The sequence below is a fragment of the Tachypleus tridentatus genome, chromosome 5 (genome assembly GCF_004210375.1).
Source record: "Tachypleus tridentatus isolate NWPU-2018 chromosome 5, ASM421037v1, whole genome shotgun sequence".
NCBI classification, from domain to species: domain Eukaryota; kingdom Metazoa; phylum Arthropoda; class Merostomata; order Xiphosura; family Limulidae; genus Tachypleus; species Tachypleus tridentatus.
The window spans coordinates 31,766,321-31,784,875 of record NC_134829.1 but is presented as its reverse complement, the minus strand read 5'-3'; the positions used below and the strand labels follow the sequence as shown (position 1 = coordinate 31,784,875).

The window sequence follows — 18,555 nt, the reverse complement described above, 5'->3', positions numbered from 1 at the left end:
GGCAGAGTGAAAATAGTTTTGCAAGGCAATGTATAAAATAAGTAAACCTGATTGTTGTGTTAATTATAGAATAAAATAAATGTAAGTGAACACCATTAAACAATTAAAAGTATAGTAGAATTAGATTTCTTTATTTCCTGTAAAGGAAATGGAAAATGTTCATCAGAATTTGCAGTTCTTGAGTATGTGGGAAGGTTTGAAAAATACTGCTGTTGACCAGTCATCTTCTCAGGCCACTCATCTTCAGTCACCAGTGGATAATTCTGTACGTCCGAACTATGGACAGCCAGTTGCAGTAGAAGAACTTTTTCGAGGTATAGCAGTTTAGGAGTCTTACAGTTTAAAAAATTATATTCTCATTATTTCTTTTCTTAATTACAAAGTGCAGTGATTGAACCAAGACAATTGTTATTACAACAACTTTTTTTCAAATCTTCAGGTTAATATGATCAAATATTAGTTGAATCTAGAATCGGCTATAAGATATAATACAAATTTGTTGATCACTGTTTACCAATTTAGCGAACTTTGTCTGGCATAAAAAAGCCTTTTATTACATATGTAGCTGATGATAATTAAAATGTTCATCTGAAGAAATAATTTTAGTAGTATAATTTATATTAAATTTTGAATGAAATGTTATATTTTAAGAGTGATGGTATTGACTTTAGAAATAAAATTGTGTACTTATTACTTTTAAGTTTATTTAACATAAGTTATTATTTAATTAAAGAAATCTGATAAATCTCAAAAGACTTATTTCATCAGTATAACAGTGAAATGCAAAGACATTCCTTGATAAACTTGTTAACACTTTTCATACAGGGATGGTCAATGTGACCAGCCTTGTAACCTTAAAATAGTCATCAGATTTTCCATACTGTAACTTTAATATGCTTTGTGTAACTTCAGAAAACTTGTTAAGCTTTTAATAAACAATTAAAATATATTTTATACAAAAAAAATATATATTTTTTTAATTATATATTTTGACTAAAGAATTATTTATGAATATTTGGAGTTCAGTATGTTGACTGCTCTAAGTGCAAAGTAATACTCATGTTAATATTAAAAATACGTTTCTTCATTTGAAAATTTTTAAGCTTCATTTGCATAATCTCTAAGACCTCCTGAATAAATATCAAATTCCTTTATGGCATTAATATTTTATAATTTATCTGTTGTTTTCTTTAATTCTATAAGCATTTGATCAATTTGATTAATGGTGTGACTATAAGCATGGTTTGTTTTTACACATATGTCCAAAATAGTATAGTTTTGAGAGTATCTATCCTTTTTAGACCATAGAGTATCATCTAGAAAAAATTAATTTCACAAAAACAAAACAAATAACAACTAGGATGGGAGAGGGGTCCACTGCTCTATGGAAAGTGCACGTCCAGTTCTTATTACTGACTTTCTGGTCTAAAATTAGAAATGAAGTAAAATATGCATTGATAGTTATTTATTGGTAACAGAATTAAAGTTTAAAGTAATAACTTTTCAATTTTTTCTTTTAATTGTAGAATTATACTTTAGGTAAAGAGTGATGTTCTTAATTAGTTTTAGACAACTACTCTTTTTCTCTAATATAGGTGCAAGAGATGCTTTACACAATAAGCCAAATGCTACAGATTCATCACATGGTCAGTATTCACAAAAAAAGTCTGAAATCCAGAAAGAAAAATCCACAAGGTAAAGGATACTTGGTTTTCAAATGTAGTAATGTGATCTTTGAGAATAAATGTGTGTAATAAAATAAGGATATGAATAACAGTTTGAACAGGATAGATCTTTATTTCCTTTAGCAATTTACAGTTATCCCATACGTTGCACTTAAAGTAATCTTATAGTTTTACATTTTTGGATTTAAAATGAATTTGACATCACTGAGCACATAGTTTTTTTAACAGCTATCAAAGCTAGAAGGTTATATCTTTGTACACTTCTGTCTCATTACACATAGCAGTAAGTTGTATATTAATTTTGAAAGGTGTGTTGCTAATTCTGAAATTTCACATATGAATAAAATGTGTGTAAACAGAAATGATTGCTTCATGAAAAATTTAATTAATAAAAACCTATAGTATTTGTATAAGAACAGCTTGACTCACTGAAAATGAAGGCAGAGCAATACCAAAAAACTATCATTTTTGCATGTAAATCTTAATGGTTGCTATTGCAAGAGCTTATTTGTGCATTATGATAAAACAAAGAAAAGAGACATAATAAAGACCTACAAAAGAGAAATGGATTGGAAAATATGTATGTGTGAATTTCCTGGGATAAATGTGCTACCTTCTCAGCCAAAGCATTATTGAAACCCAGAATTCTTAACATAATTATGTTGAATAATCTAGTTTAGAGTTTAATGAAGATAACTTCTAACCATGTTCATGCAGAGACATTACATGGATATTCTTCAAAGATGCAATCTTGTATACCATGTGAGTTTTCTGGTAACAGAATTAAGTAGGGAATCCAACAACACCTATCCCAAATTACTTGGATTTGATTTGTGCCTCACCTCAAAGTGGATTCCTGCACAGGTTCTGTATTTTCAGTTTACTTTCTCTGGAATGTGAACATCCACCCACGTGTTTTCCATGCATGACATACATGAAGGGGAGGAGAGGATCCTGGTAGGGGAAAGGGGGTCCAACCCCAACATACCACTTTTGCCTGGAATTCCTGTAGATGGGTGGCCATTTTCAACACATATTGTGGACATTATGTCTGATGTTAGCATTTGGGTGTGGGGCTCAAGAAATCCTCACATCATTGCAGTGTCTTTGTTGGTATTGTAGTATGTTCTCAACCACAGGCAGATTTATGGAGGTTAACAGACCTCATTCTAATAAGGAAAAATGGTGTATTCATAGACCAAAGGGTTCTCCATCCAGTTCTTCTCCACTTGAATTAAAATTCCTACTTTAATACAGTGGAACTTGTTGAGATTTCCAGTCTAATCTGAATGACATTAAAGCCTTGAATTGATTTCTATCATCCTATGTGTCTTACCTTACAGGAAACCTGCCAATACAGTCACCTTTTGGCAGTTTTTGTTATAATGGAATGATAGGTTCTGTAATGGATGAGTGCATGGAGGCATGGCACTACCAGTTAACCAGTACATGACCAACCTGCCTTTGCCATTCAATACACCATTGGAGGCTGTATCCATCACATCTTTGTTCTATCTACCTTTGCCATTCAATACACCATTGGAGGCTGTATCCATCACATCTTTGTTCTATCTACCTTTGCCATTCAATACACCATTGGAGGCTGTATCCATCACATCTTTGTTCTATTTACCTTTGCCATTCAATACACCATTGGAGGCTGTATTCATCACATCTTTGTATCTACCTTTTTCTTGGAAAGACTTAAGATCAATGAGACCTTGATGCTTTTATTGGACAGTTGCAGTATCCCTTTTTAATCCTGGGAGACATTAATGGACACAATCCCCTCTAGGGTGATGCTGATATTGATAGAGCTGCTTAATCTATTCCTCAGATCTTGACACATCTTCCAGATTTGCCAGGAAGCACAGAAGGCTCAACAATGGGTCTGGAATACCTTCTGACAGTATCCCTATCTCTAACCATATCATTTATCAGTGGACCCATACTCAGCAGGTCAGGCTTCAAAACCAAAGACAATATTGGATTAAGTTCACAACTGGCATCTCTTCTACCACCAGTTCCAAAATCATATGGTACAAGATTCAGAAGGTCAGTGGGAGGTTTGCCTTGCCTTCCATCTCCTTTCCTTCTTTGCTCTCCAATGGCTGGGAAGTTGCTGATGTAGAGAATGTTGCCATTACTCTCTGTGAAAGCTTTTCTTATGCATCCAGCACTTCTCTTTCTTCTCCTCCCTTTTTCACCATCAAGTCTCTGGTAGAGCAGTCACCTCTTTCCATTTGAGCTGATCATCTCTATAACTATAGTTGTTCCTTAACACTGGTGAAACTCAAATTGACTTTTCATTGGTCAGACCTAATGATGTTCACTATGAAATGCTGTGCCATCTCCCTTTTGCCCCTCTTGCTATTATTCTGATTTTTTAAAACCAATATGGCAGGAGAATGTTTTTCCTAATGACTAGTGTCATCTGCTGTCTTCTCTTTCTCTAAGTCTTGGAATGATCCAAAGATTCCTTCTAATTATCATGCAGTTGCTTTGACAAGCTGTCTCTGTAAGATCTTAGAGAGGATGGTTAATGCTCCTTTTGTTTAATTCCTCAAATCAAACAACCTTCTCTTGCTTACTCATTGTAGGTTTCATCAACAGAGCTTCGTCATGGACCACCTGATTTAACTTTGTGGATCAGTGAAGTCTTCCTCAGGAGAAAACATCTTGTTTTCATATTATTTGACTTTGAGAAGGCTTACAACAATACATGGTGGTAGAGAATATTGTGGGATCTCCACTCATGTAGGTTGCATAGCCATATATGCATTTTTATTCAGAGCATTTTAATGGACAGGAATTTCCAAGCCTTTTTGGATTCAACTCTTTCCTGTTCTTTTCCACAAAAACTTAGGGTGCCTCAGTGCTATGTCTTAAATGTCTTACTTTTCTGTATCAAGATTAATGCATCACTCCACAACTACTACTTACTGTTGCAAAGAAGTTCTGTGTCAACAATTTTCACATCTTCTGTTGATTGTCAAACATGAGATTGAGTGGCAGCTTCAGACTGCTGTGAATCACATCAAACCTTTTCTTTCTCAAAAACTATTTGCATGCACTTTTACCACCAATGGGGTATAAATCCTGATCCCAAGTTCATTTTTTGTGATATTGCTATTCCTGTGGTCCATGAGGCAAAGTTTTTGGGGCTTATTTTTGTGTGAAAGCATACTCTCATTTCTCACATTGAGCAACTACATGTCAAGTGTATGAGGACACTGAACATTCTCCTGTCCTTTCTCCTACCTCTTGATGATATATGCACAATATTTGTCAAGGCCCCAATCAATCCAAATTGGACTATGGGTCTTTGGTCTGTGGTTCTGCCACAACCTCAGCCTTCAAGATGCCTGACATTGTTCACCATCTGGGGTGTTGGCTTTGCACAGGGGCTTCCTGTACTTCTTCAGTCTAGTGTTTATACACTGAGTCCCCACAAACCACCATTCACCTCTACCATTTTCATCTTTCTTTGCAGTATGCTTCTAAATTTTGATTCTTGTCACAGCATCCCACCTGGGGTTTTCTTTTTTATTGGGCTATTCTCTTTTACAACAGATGGTCTTTCATTCTTTCTTTTGGTCTTTGTATCCAAGCACAGCTGGTTGAATTGGGTGTGTTCTTGGATGATATTGCTATCTCTATTGTTCAACTCATCCAACCCTGGCTTATTAATTTTCCCCCTGTGACCTTTCTTTAACTCATGTTAGAAAGTTGGATTCTCCCTATTGTAAGCACCATCTTCTATTTGCCAAACATAGGGATTGATCGGAATTCGGGACCTTGTATACTCTGCCATGGTTTGTTGTAGCTCAGTGGTTGCTCACATGATCACCTCTACAGTTTCTGTGTTAAGTGCTGAGTTGTATGCCATTTTTTGCCATGAATTACATAAAAGCTATGAAGCACATAAATTGTACTATTTATATAGACTCTGTTAGCTCCAAACTGGCCCTGGAATTGCTTCATGTTAATTTTCACCCTGTTCTTGTAAATATTCAAAAATGAGTGGCTCATTTTTCTTTATTGTTTGATTCTATTCAGCTTTTCAGAATGCCATGCATGGAGTATGGGCTTCATGCTAGTCAGCTATCTAATTGGAGTGAGCAACGTGATAATAAGGTTTTCAAGATCAAGCCTTCTGTTGCTCTTTGGTCATCTTGTTTCCATAAAGATCAGAAAGTGGAAGTTGTCTTAGCTAGGCTAGCATTGGTCACATTTTTTGTAACCAACTGAATATTTTTTTATTTGGGACTGGTCCATCATTGTATGGCCTTTGTGACACTCAAGTCGTCATAACTCGTACCTTAATGTTGTTGTTATGGCTCTGATTCAGAGCACCATTTTAAACATGGGTTTACCCCTGACATTGGACAGTGTTGTTGGTTTTTGTGATGATGTCCGGTTTACTTGTGTTTTTAAATTTTTACGGGCCATTGATCTTTTTAATTCTATTCAAGTTTTTATCTGCTTTTTGAAATTTATTTTTTAACTTGAATTGTTTTTGTCATATATAATATTATACTTTATTATTTTCACAACTTGTTTGGTGCATATAGCTTTGTTGCTTTGTGCCATAAACCACCAAACAACCAACCAATAATTCATGCTTATTGTAGTACTACAATCAGCTGAATAATTTTTGAGTGCCTGAAATATGATGTGACTCTTGCATTTTGATCTGATTATTGGTTTTCAATGCTTATTGCTTTTACAACCTGTTTTGTTCAAGTATGCATAAGTATGCAAAGAGAACAATAGTGTAGATCAGTTGTATCAACTTCACCATGTGTATTGAAGTCCATGGTTTGCATTCTGTTGCTGCAAAATTAGTTACCACACTGGGGCTGTTGGTGTGTTATAAGAATGATGGTTAATTTGTTTGATTAGAATAGTCAAAGAGTTGATAGTGGGTTCTGTTGATTACCAACCTACCATCTAGTCTATCAAACATCTTAGAAAACAGTTATTCTTTAGCTTTGAACAAATATTCAAAATAAACAAGCAAATAATACTTATAGTGATAAAGTACTGAAGGCTGATGTTGTCTAAAGATGATGCTTATATTGAAACTAAATGCAAGTTACATAAGGTAGAAAGTAATGCATGAATAAAAGATAAGAATGTGGCAATAGATAAGTCTTTTTTTTTTAAAGCCCTGTGCTACTTCCATTACAGATAAAATAAATTCTGTAATATTTTTTTAATGATCACTGGATTCAAATAGTCCATGTACTGTTTTTCTTTTTAAAAATGTTCTTTTAAGCACCTAAGCTGTGTCTGTTAAGTGTTGAATTATCTGTTTATTAAATTTAATGAAAGCTCACAGTCTGGTTATTGATTGCACTTGCAGGACTAGAAACGTATTGTGAACTTAAGATGATAATTTTTTACTCACCTGTTAAACATTGGTATTAAAAGAAGGATATTTTAATAGTTTTACAGGTTTGTTTTGATTTTTTTTCAAGTGCTGTACGTGAACTCTTGGATTTTATCAGCCGAAACATGGGAGGTAGAATGCCTGAGTACAGATACTCAATGGTTGGTCCTATGGTAAGTTTTATGACTTTCAGATTTTGTAATGAATTATAAGGAATATTATTACTGTGTTGTTATTTCTCAGCTACTTACATTATACTTTTAGTAACATTTGCAAGTTTTCCTTTTATTTATATTTGTGATATCCTGGGTGGGCAGAGCACAGATAGCCTGTTGTGTAGCTTTGCACTTAACTCTACCTGCCTGGGTGTCATTTACTGTGTATGCCACAAGGTTCTAGTAATTTACTTTCAATATTTTATTCCAATTAGTATAGCATAAACTATTAACTAATAATCCACGTTTTAATAGTATATGTGTAGGTTTTTAATTTCCTAAGGCACTATAAAAAATCCTGAATTTTCTCTAGTGTGATGCATTTGACACATTTGCCCAGGCTTGTCATCTTCTCTATTTATTCACCACCTCTTCAGTAAACACAAAATTAAACTTATACTACTCACCACAAGTTTTCCATTGCTCTGACAAACCCTAATTGTTATAACCATCATATAGAAAATAGATCTATTTTTGCCACACCCACTTGTCACATTCTCTTTTTCAGGACTTGTTAATAGCTCTTTCTTCTATTTCATTTTATATTATCTTTAATCAATAGAATGTCAAGGTTTCATCTAACAAATAACATTGTAATACATTGTTCACTCAGTGAAGGGTTGTCAGTTTCTTTGTTAGTACAAACTTAGTTCTCACAGGAAAGATAACTAGCTTGAATAAGTCTCTAATGTCTCTTGTCACATTGTTATAAAACAAGAACAATTGTGATAGCAAGGGAAATTATCAGCCTTATACATGTTGTTATTTTGTGTTCTTTGATGAATTATTTAATTGAATAATAAATTTGGTACAATACTACTGTTGGTATCAAACAAAAAAACTAGAGGTAAGTGTCATCAGCTAAAAAAAAAATGAATACTTGGTTAAGTATTTTATTTATTTCTTATTTTTCATGTTTATTGTGTATTTGTTATTATAAAAGTTACTAAGATGTAAAATTAGGGATCTCTTTATGGTAGTTAAGGTTAGATTAGGTAAAATTAATAGAAATAATATAATAAAAATGTTTCATGAAGCAACACTTGAGCAGCTTGTGGGTAATATAATTTAATAGAATGAAATGAGCTGCACATTTCTCAAGTGATTTACAACATATAATGGTGTGAATGATAGATGTGGTTCAAAAGGCCATACAACAATAGATTTTACTTATAAATAGATGTATGTTGTTACTATTAGAAGTCATTGTAGAAAGGGTAATTTAAATTTATTTCAACTTTTTTTTAGTGGTTCCAAGGTTGGTCAAATTGACCAATCTTGTATAGAGTTGGGCTAGATAAAATAACACACAAAATATAAACTTTTACTGGAAAAAAGTAAAACGTTTGAAATGTATTTAGGAGGTTTTAGGGATTATTCAAAGGGAATTTGAGAACTTTGAGATAAGGAAAAGTAATTTAAAAAAAAATTACTTTGAACAAGGACTATTTAAAACAAATTCTCATTATATTCATAGACAAATGCATATTTTGTTTTATTAAACATACTTTACAAAAAATATTTTTTGTAAGTGAAAGACTGCCAAATTTTGTGAAGATATACACACTATATTGAAAGTTAGAAGTCTCAAATCTAGAAAGACCTTAAATGAGTACATATAAGTTATGTGGTCGGTTAAATTGACCGGGCCCATATTGAGAGAGTTAATGTGCATTCCTCTTTATCTGTCAGTCACCACAATGTTTTCATAGTATACAAGTTAAAAATGTTTCCTTTTTGTCTTCCATTTATATAGATGGTTTTAGGTTTTCATGACAAGTAGTTTGTAGCCCAAATTTTTTTAGGTGCTAATCTTCTGACCTGTAAATTAAAGAGAAATTAGAAAAATTGTTAAAATAACCAATTTGTATTTGAGTTGATACCTGAAACATTGTACAATACAGTGATATAGGAAATGATCTCTTAGTCATTGTGTTTCTTTGTTTAGCAACTGTATCAAGCTGTAGTTCTCCTTCCCAATGGATTGCAGTTTTTCAGTACACCAGCTGCGACTCAACACGAAGCTTCAGAAAGTGCTGCAGAGGAGGCAATTGTGTATCTAGTGTGTTAATTTCTGTGTATTTACCATTTAAATTTTTAATTTTCTAATTATTACTCTAATTGTTTTAATAAACTAGTAATAAGTTGAAATATAAAAAATATAACGACTGTACGATAGATTCATATCATAGTTTTATATATCTCACAATCATAACTTCTAAACAATGGAAAATTTATACTGTGCCAAGTATATGTTATAAAGGTTTTAGGTGTTTAAAGCAATATACTAAGTATGTTAAAAATAAATATCTGAATCTCTTAACCTTAAAATGACGTAAGGACATCAGAATGTTATTACATGTTTTGTGCTTAAAAAAAAAAAAATCAATATCCATATCAGCTGTCTCTACTACACACGAACTTCTAAAAGTGTAGACATGTTGCTAGGATGTTTACAAAAAGCCAACGCATAGAAATATTGAATTGGTATTCATATTGTTTTATTAGTAAGCATTTACTCACTGAGGCTATAATCTGTAAACACCAGACTTCAAAAAACTTTCTCAGTAATTAATAAACCAATCAAATATAAATCACCTGCATCTAATGTTACTCTTTGAGACTATAGGATAAAGCAAGAATCTCTGGAGTTCTAAATGGGGGAGTTGAGACCCTCTGAATCCCTCTTCTAGATCTGTACCTGGTGCTCTTGACGAGCTGCTTTTACGTTAGTCTGTCAGTTAAAATGTATGAATGGCTATCAGTGATAACTTTTATGTAGCTTTGCAAGCATTTCAAAAACAACAATTTTTTGCTGTAAACTAAACTTGTATCCCACATTTTATTTTGATATTAACATTTTTGCTCAGGGAAGAAGTTGCTTGATGAGTGTCAATATGTCATTGAAGTTAGTTATTGATGTTTAGATGTCAAAGCTTTTACTTTATCCACTGAATTCTTTAGAATAGGATGAGATATCAAGAAAAAGCAGCTTTGCCTTCCTCTCAAGGACTAATAACAACAGTAAGAACCCAGCTTCATCCAGTGCACAGAGGAGGTTGGTGTTGTAATTTCTGTTTATCTAGAAATAAAACTGATTAACTAGTTGCACATATAAATGATTTTATACTGTAACAAACTAGTAAAGTGATCAATAAGTTTGTGTATTTAAGTTGCTTTTTATTTTAATAATTAGAACCACATAATTGATCTTGAGTTCTTCCATCTTAACTAGAGTTGTAAACAACTTTCTTACATTTGATATCTAACCATCTTTCGTTGACTTCTTATTTTGTATTAAAGGTTTAACTAAGTATTAAAAGTATAATGTTTTAAACTTTAATTTAGTGTTTACTGTTGAGACTTTATTGTTAATAATTCTATAAATTAACTTTTAACAAAACCTTCCCTGTTGAATTTATTATGTTAATAAAATAATTCGAGAATTTGCATTTTTGAGTTAAAATGTATTTATGAAAATGTATATCATTTGTAAACAGAACCTATAGTGAGATGAATATAATGTATTATTATATTCAGTTCTTGTTCATTCTGTTGTAAAATGTTCACACATAGAATAGTAAGGATGAAATGTAAAAGTGCTGCAACAGTAACAACAAAGATGTTGGAAAGACTGGTTTGATGTTAATGGTATCACAGGCTGGACAAAGTGGTCATCTTTACACTTGGATACTGTAGAATGTTGAAAGGTTTGGCACTAACAGTGTCACATTGTGAAACATTTATCTTCAGATTTGTACATTGTGTAAGAATGACTTGATACTAACAGCTGCAATTGAAATTGGTATTTTTCTGTCTAACTGCCATTCATATTACTTGGACACCTTGCCAGACCTATGAGGGCTTTATCAGACCAAATAATAAATAAATCAGTTGTTTACTTCTGGTTTCAGTGGTACTGGCAGTGATCTCGGGAGCTACCTTCTTAAACAACAATATGAACACTGATGTTATCCATTCATGACAGATTGTTCTCTTCAATTTTTATTTTTAATTTGACTGTTTTTTTTTGTTGTTGTTTTTTTGCAGTGGAATTTCAACATTTGACAAATAATGCCACATATTGTACTTATTCACGTGTTTATGTGCAAGTGTGTCATGCATTGCCTGAACAAGTAGGGCTCTGTGAAATCCATGTTTTATTGAACATGGAGAAATAAAATCAGCTATGCAGAATCATCTGCAGCATGTTATATGAAATGCAAAAGAGAACATGAAAGAAACTGAAATAGTACATAAAGTGAAGTGTGAATCTTTGAAATAGCTTAGCAACTGTATATTGTTTTGCTCCTAGTTCTGATAACTTATTAATACTTTGTTATTTGGATTGGATGTTCTTACAGCAGGTGTTCTGCTTTACACATGTTTTACAGTCTTTTAAAGAGACATCTTAACACATTATCAGTGACTAGAATTTTGATGAACAGAAAAATTAAAAACTAGGTTGAGAAATCAGATTTATTTTTAAAGTTCTAAAGCACATGTGTATCTTAGCAGGTTGCTAGCAAAGTTACATTTTTACCAACACAGTAAAGAACAGTTTGTTTAGTTTACTTTGCAATATCTTTAGTGCTGAAAATATTTTAAACAAAAGGAATTTGTATGTTATCATTATGCAGGAATTAATGCATGTTAGAACTCTCATTAAGTTACATTAGTTTTATTCATTTTACCTTTATTGTTACTTGATTTTCTAAGTATTATTACTGAGCTTTCTTGAATCTTACTATTAATTACTTTTTAGCTGTTAATGAGGTTTAATTTTATCACTTTCTACTTCCTACTCTCTGTCTTGTGTAGGGACAAAAATTATTTACATTAGTTGAGCTAGACATATCGTACAGTATGTGTAGTATGTTACTTTTGTTCTTGTTACATTTACCTTTGTTATACTTTATTAATAGTATCAAAAATGTTACTTTTATTGTTCAGTTTTAATTCTTTTATTTTTGTTATTTTGTGCATTCTTTAGCTAAACAGTAATGTTTGACTAGTTAGTTATTTTAGTTTATTTTGGATGTTAACCTATTCAAAAATTACATTTCTGAATCATTTAATAGGCTTTCAATGGTCAGAAAATGCTTTTAGGGTAAAGGTGACCTGTGTAAAGTTTAGTTTTTACAGATGTTATGTTTTTCACCAAACATTAAATTTACAACAGTACATTTAAGCAAACAACTAATGTTTCAGTTCAGTGAGTAAGGTATACCCTATTCTTTGTTTAATATTACTTTATTTAACTCTATTGCTTAGAATGTCTTATATACTCATTTTTATGTTTTTATTATTATATTGTAGTATGTATATTATTTTGCATTGTTAACAATATATTATTGTATTCATGGCCAGAAATATTGCTAGGAGTAAGAATACCCTAGTGTTCATACAGTGTATTATAAACTTGACAAGAACATGACAATATATTTAATTAGCTGTACTCATTACTAGGTTAAAGTTTTTATCTAAGAAGGTAGCTTGCTTTGATCAGAAGTTAATATTTGTTACACCAGTATTTAAAAAAAAAAAGATCAAGATACATTTTAACGTATTCAAATTGTTGCTTTAAATACTTTTATAACAAGTAATTTGAATTGATATCTTGTTAGAGATATTATGTTAAGTAAGCTTATTGAAAAGTATAAAAATAATGTATACTAAAATTCTTAATTAAAAAAACTTTTACTCTCTATTCACTAATTAGGCCCACCTCCACTTCCATTATTCTCTCCATCTGCTTCTGGTCCACAGTATTCACAGAAACCTCATGATTTAGTAATTCAGCGTCATCCGCCTCCACCGCCTATTACTTTTATCCCAGATTCATTTGTCAATGAACACAGAAAACAGACCCTCCAGCTTCAGTCACAGTATGGTGGAAGTCACAACAGCAGGTCTTGGCATAATCAACGATATCCAAACTTGTCACAAAACTCAAGCATGCTTCTTTTCGTGGCAGGGAGGCAGTAGCAATGATGGAACATTTTACAGTGTGCTGATGAGAAACTGAGTGAATGGAAAAGTAAACAAAAAGTAGGGGACACTTTTGGCCAGTTTCAAAATAAAACTGTCCAACCAATCAGTCAGATGTCAAGTGTGAATCCTTTCATACCACTGCAGGTAAGTTGAAGTTATATGAAAATTATTTACACTTTTGATAATATTTGTTCATCGGCTGAAGGACTAGTTAGTTATTGTAAACACTTACATGACACTTCTGATTGGATAAAAGTATCCAAGAAAAACAGTATTTTTGTGCATGCTAATTGAATGCTTGAATCTTTTTACTTCTTAATGTGATGATATTTTCATAAGTTAAGGATTAACCATTCTCCAAATATAAGTTTTCCATACCAATTCAGACAGATTGAAAGTTTATAATAGATGTAACACTTTTATCTATGTTCATCAATAAAATGACTAGTAAGTCATCAACTATAACTTTCACAATGTTAAATAAACTGTATATTAATTAAGAGTATGTAATTTGACATACTTCATCTAGTAAGGGACTAATCAGCCACCAAGCTCTTTATGAAACTTCAGGTAAGTTGATAGTGTTCAAAGAAATTTAGGATTTAATATATTAATCAAGTGGAAAGTGTTTTCTAGTTTAAAAAAAAAAATTTTTTTTAAATTGAAATTCATGCATGATATGTCTGTAGGTAATGTGGAAGTTATTTTTACCAGAAGTAAGAATGAGCAATTATTTTTTTCTTTTTATGTAATATTTTATTTCTGGATTAGTGGTAAAAACTATAGTGGTGAAAAGTAGTTGAATAAAGCTATGCTTAGAGAAAATGGATAATTTTATCAAATTAAATGTGTAATACCATTGGTCATGAATTATTACATGATATAGACAAATGTTTTGTTTGCTTCTAGGTAACCAAAAAACAAGCAACACCTAAAAAATCTGAGACAAGTAGATCATTAAAACATGGAGAAGAATCTCTTGATCTGTCTGCTTCCCACAACACACAACAAAGCCAAAGTTCATCCATTAGTAATACCCAGCCTAAGAAAACAAATCAACAATCTGACCATCAGAGCACATGTAAAAGCAACTTTGAAACAGCAAAGAAAGGTTCATATCTACCAAGTGGACAACATAAAAACAGACATCGGCATTCTCGATTAGCTGTAAACTTTAAAAATTTTGTGGACTGAGAACACATTTTACTGTGTGCGAGATAAGTCAGGTGTGTGTGTTTGTATATAGTCATAGTTGTGACTTTCAATGAAATTTATTTTAAGAGGGTTTTACAAAGAAAATTTCTATGTTGTCTTAGAAGTGATTCAGTCCATGGGTAAATAAGCTAATTTTTATTTTTACTAATCATTACTGTAGTTAGTACATTAATGATGGAACCATGGATAGTTTTTTTATGTGGTAGGACATTGCTGTTAATACCGATTTGGAATAAACAATATCTTGTATAACGGAGTACTCTGATTAAAATTTGTGAGTTTTTAGGTTTCAGACTATTTTGATTTTATTGTCAAAAGGTTGTTGGAAGAGCACATACAATAATTAATAGCAAACGTTTATGGGTTAGTAAGGACTACAAGAATAATTATTTGAACTAAAACGGCATGCCCTCATTTTTTGGACTGTATAAGGTGGTGATTTTGTTATTATTTATTAGAAATGCTGTTCCTGCTATTTAATGACAGTTTGATTTGGAAAAACAAATGGGCTTATCTATTTCATTTTCATATAATGTGCTGTGAAATGTATAATCTATTAAAGTTTTCATTCTTGTTAAATGTTGTGGTATAATTACAGACAGTTTAGTAGTCAGGACTTGCATACTAATCATTTAATTAATAACATTTGAATGTGTTATACTGTAAATATTGAATATATTATCAATGACTACAGTCTTTTGTTACTTATTTTACAATGCATTCACCATTTACAACATTACACACACTCAGGTAGTCAATTAAAACATTGGTATGCAAGTCATGATTGTTAAACCATCTGTAATTTCTGTTATATGTATGTATGTATGTATGTATGTGTGTGTATTTATAGGATGATACTCTTCTTTAAAATTAATAGATTAAGTCCTATCTTTAGTGACATTTTCAAACCAAAACAATAAACTTCTATCATTACATTTATATTATGATTACAAGAGGACGTGTGCTTTCAATAGTTCTGTTTATATACTAGTATGGTCTTGTAAGACATTTTTTACCTCTGGTAAAAGGTATGTTGATTATTAAAAATTGGTATGAATCTGTAACATAAGTTTTAAATGTATTAACATTAGGCCTCTCTTCTCCCCTCCCCATTATAATCACTGAAATTCTTGTTGTTGTTGTTTCTTTCTTTCCCAACCTTTTCCCATTGTACAAACTTGGCCTCTGTTTACTTTCTTCTCACTATTGTGCTATTTTTGCTCGTATTTTCTCTCATCCCACCATAGTTGGCCTGACATGGCCAGGTGGTCAAGTCACTTGACTCGTTATCTGAGGGTCGCTGGTTCAATCCCTGTCACACAAAGCATGTTTGCCTTTTCAGCCCTCAGGTACCTTTCAACCAAACTGACCATAGTTATACTAACTTTACACACCCACTTTTTTTCTTTTCTTCTTCTATCCCTCCCATTTTGCTGACTTGGTCAGTATTCTCTCTTTCTGCTACTATTGTGCTAATTTCATATTGGTTCTATGTAACAGAAATGGAGTGCAATGATAGGCTTTTAATTCTGTTAAGAATCTAAGGCCTACTTTTTACTGTGTGTTAATGAATTATTTTTCTGAAAATTTTGTTTCTTTACAAGTATTTAACTTAGTTTTGTTAGCCACAATGTTTCATTTGTGTTATTTTGCTTGTGTTAAAATGGAATAATTTTAATTTTACAGTAAGTCTATTAACTGAATTTTATCCAAAAAAATAGTTCCTACAAAATCTTATTTAATGTTGTTCATGTGTTTTACTTTATTGAGTGGTTGAGCGACAGTAAAATATTTTATTTTATCAACCTTAGACAGTCCACAGCTGTAGGCCTGAATGCACATAATCATATTTTTTGTATTACATGTAAATATTGGTGTATTTGACAATAAGACTGCTGTAATGTAAAAAAAATATAAATTATAAAAATTGGAATACATGCTGATCTGACAGTGTCCCATATTATATCTCTACTTTTGTTCTGTACAGGTAATCACTAATTCATGTATGTGTTCATTTTCCAAGAATGTAACTTCATCTTTTAGTTGTTTTATTCATATATATTCACTTGTTCGAATCACAATTTTTTATCCATGGTTGGATATTATATCTCAGAATGGCTGGCATAAGTATTAACATTGTTTTACCTGAAGATCACCTTGGAAAGTTCAAACATTGTTCTCTACTTATCAGTAAAAAGTGTTAATACCCATACCAGCCATTTTGAGATGCATTTTTGTTTCAAGTGGGTTTTTTGTCATCAAGAATAGTTGGTTATTCTTTTCTCTTTATACCTTCAAATGTTTTTCTTTTCTTCTTATAAGGTTATAAATGACCATATAAGAACATTACATAAAATTACCAGATGATCCTGGTTGTAGTATAGCACAACAGTTGATGGTACAATCCAAACAATTGGAATATAATCTTAAGAAAGAACTTAGTTGAAATCTAACCATTCATTTCATAACTTTCAAATGAAATGGTTCAACAAAAATAGCCCATTTGTTATGATGTAATGAATTTTTTTAATGAAAATAAATCTTTGTTCACTTCTTTTGAAAACATCTGTTTTATTTTGCTCCCCTTATATCTAAGATTTATTTGTCTCCACGTGGGAGAAAATAAAACCCTATAAAATTAACATGACTGATTTATAACCTAAATTATATTAAATATTAAAATAGGTTTTTATACATGTATCAAGGACTATAACGTATATATGGGATTCACAATGTTTTTTGTCACTCTTTACATAAACCATGTGCCCATTACTTTTCTCTATTTCTAATTACATTCATGTTTTGTCAAAAGTAATTTATCTGTTGTTTTTTTTATTTTGATAAGTATAGTGGACTTGTGAGATATGTTTAAAATGATCAATCACTGTTGAAGGAATACTTAACTGGAATCCGAAGTGCCATCTTTAACAAAGGGATATTTTAGAATTTGGAAATAAATAAAATAAACTGCCCTCCAAAACTGGATGTTGAGACATCCAAAGCTACCAGTTAAATTAAACTGTTTTAAAGTTGTAGTTTGAAATACATTCAATCTGTTGGTAATTGTTCCTCCACTGTGCCAGTAGTAAATTTATGGACTTGATATTTTAAAATCTTGGGCTCAATTTCCTGGCTGTTGTGGGCAAAATGCAGATACCTTATTGTGTATCTTTACAGTAAAACAAACTGTTAGTAATTATACTTTGACACTTTCTAAAATATCCAGACCTATCAGGGATGTATGACAAAGCTACCTTTGATCAGAGGCCAACCAACCTGCTGTAGCATCTGAGGCCTTATTAATAACTTCCATCCAGAACTGAAGATATTGGTAGCATTTTCTCCTTGTATTCATTGTGATGACACTATGTAACAAAATTTTACTTTTCTTGTTCCTGTGCAGAAAGTGTTATTTCCCAATTGCTTATGCCTAAAGTAAATGGAAAAGACCTATTTTTCCTCTTCAACTTTATTTTTGTAATTTTGAGTATATAACTAAAACATGATGGGCTGATACATGAAAGTGATTTACATCACAGTCACAAATCTCAAAAAAACTACTCACTTCTAAACATTTTTGCATAACTTTAGTATAAATACATGTAAATCTTGATTGATATGTTGTTTTATTCAGACTTTATGTAAATGAAAATGTGCAAATTTGTCCGTTTTACATAGAAAATAGGTTTAATTTCTAAATTTCATTATCCAGCTCACAAAAGCAAAGTCTGAAGGGAATAATGGCCATTTTCTGTACTTTTACAATTTAAGCAATTAAGAAATAACACACTATCCAGGAAGGAAATTTGTTACATAATGTTATGAAAGAGAGAGTCTTTGACCATGCACAGAGGTGAAATCAAACAGATCACATCCTCTTTGTTCAAGTGGATGGCAAGACATAATCCAGACCTGTTCCTTAACTAATTCAAGCAGTTTTTACTGACTGGAATAGATGGATTCATGAATTGTCTTTTCAATGCCTGGTCCTGAGCTTGCTCTGTCCAACCCTTGATGCTGATCAACTTTTGGATGAGGAGCAACAGGATTA

At 31.8% G+C, this 18,555-nt stretch overlaps 1 protein-coding gene across 3 annotated transcripts in view; it reads left to right on the top strand.

Moving 5' to 3' along the window:
* The window catches only part of pcm (5'-3' exoribonuclease pacman), a 146,079-nt gene extending 129,012 nt beyond the window's left edge, over positions 1–17,067 (top strand). For 2 of the 3 annotated variants that reach the window (XM_076501944.1, XM_076501943.1), the window contains exons 35-41: positions 146–314; positions 1,596–1,695; positions 7,169–7,253; positions 9,244–9,357; positions 10,260–10,353; positions 13,018–13,433; positions 14,199–17,067. In XM_076501944.1, the coding sequence (XP_076358059.1) occupies positions 146–314; positions 1,596–1,695; positions 7,169–7,253; positions 9,244–9,357; positions 10,260–10,353; positions 13,018–13,283 (828 nt within the window). In that variant the 3' untranslated portion in view covers positions 13,284–13,433; positions 14,199–17,067. The remainder of the gene's footprint in view (positions 1–145; positions 315–1,595; positions 1,696–7,168; positions 7,254–9,243; positions 9,358–10,259; positions 10,354–13,017; positions 13,434–14,198) is intronic. The other variant, XM_076501945.1, reaches the window with a different exon arrangement.
* Positions 17,068–18,555: the final 1,488 nt, after the last annotated feature.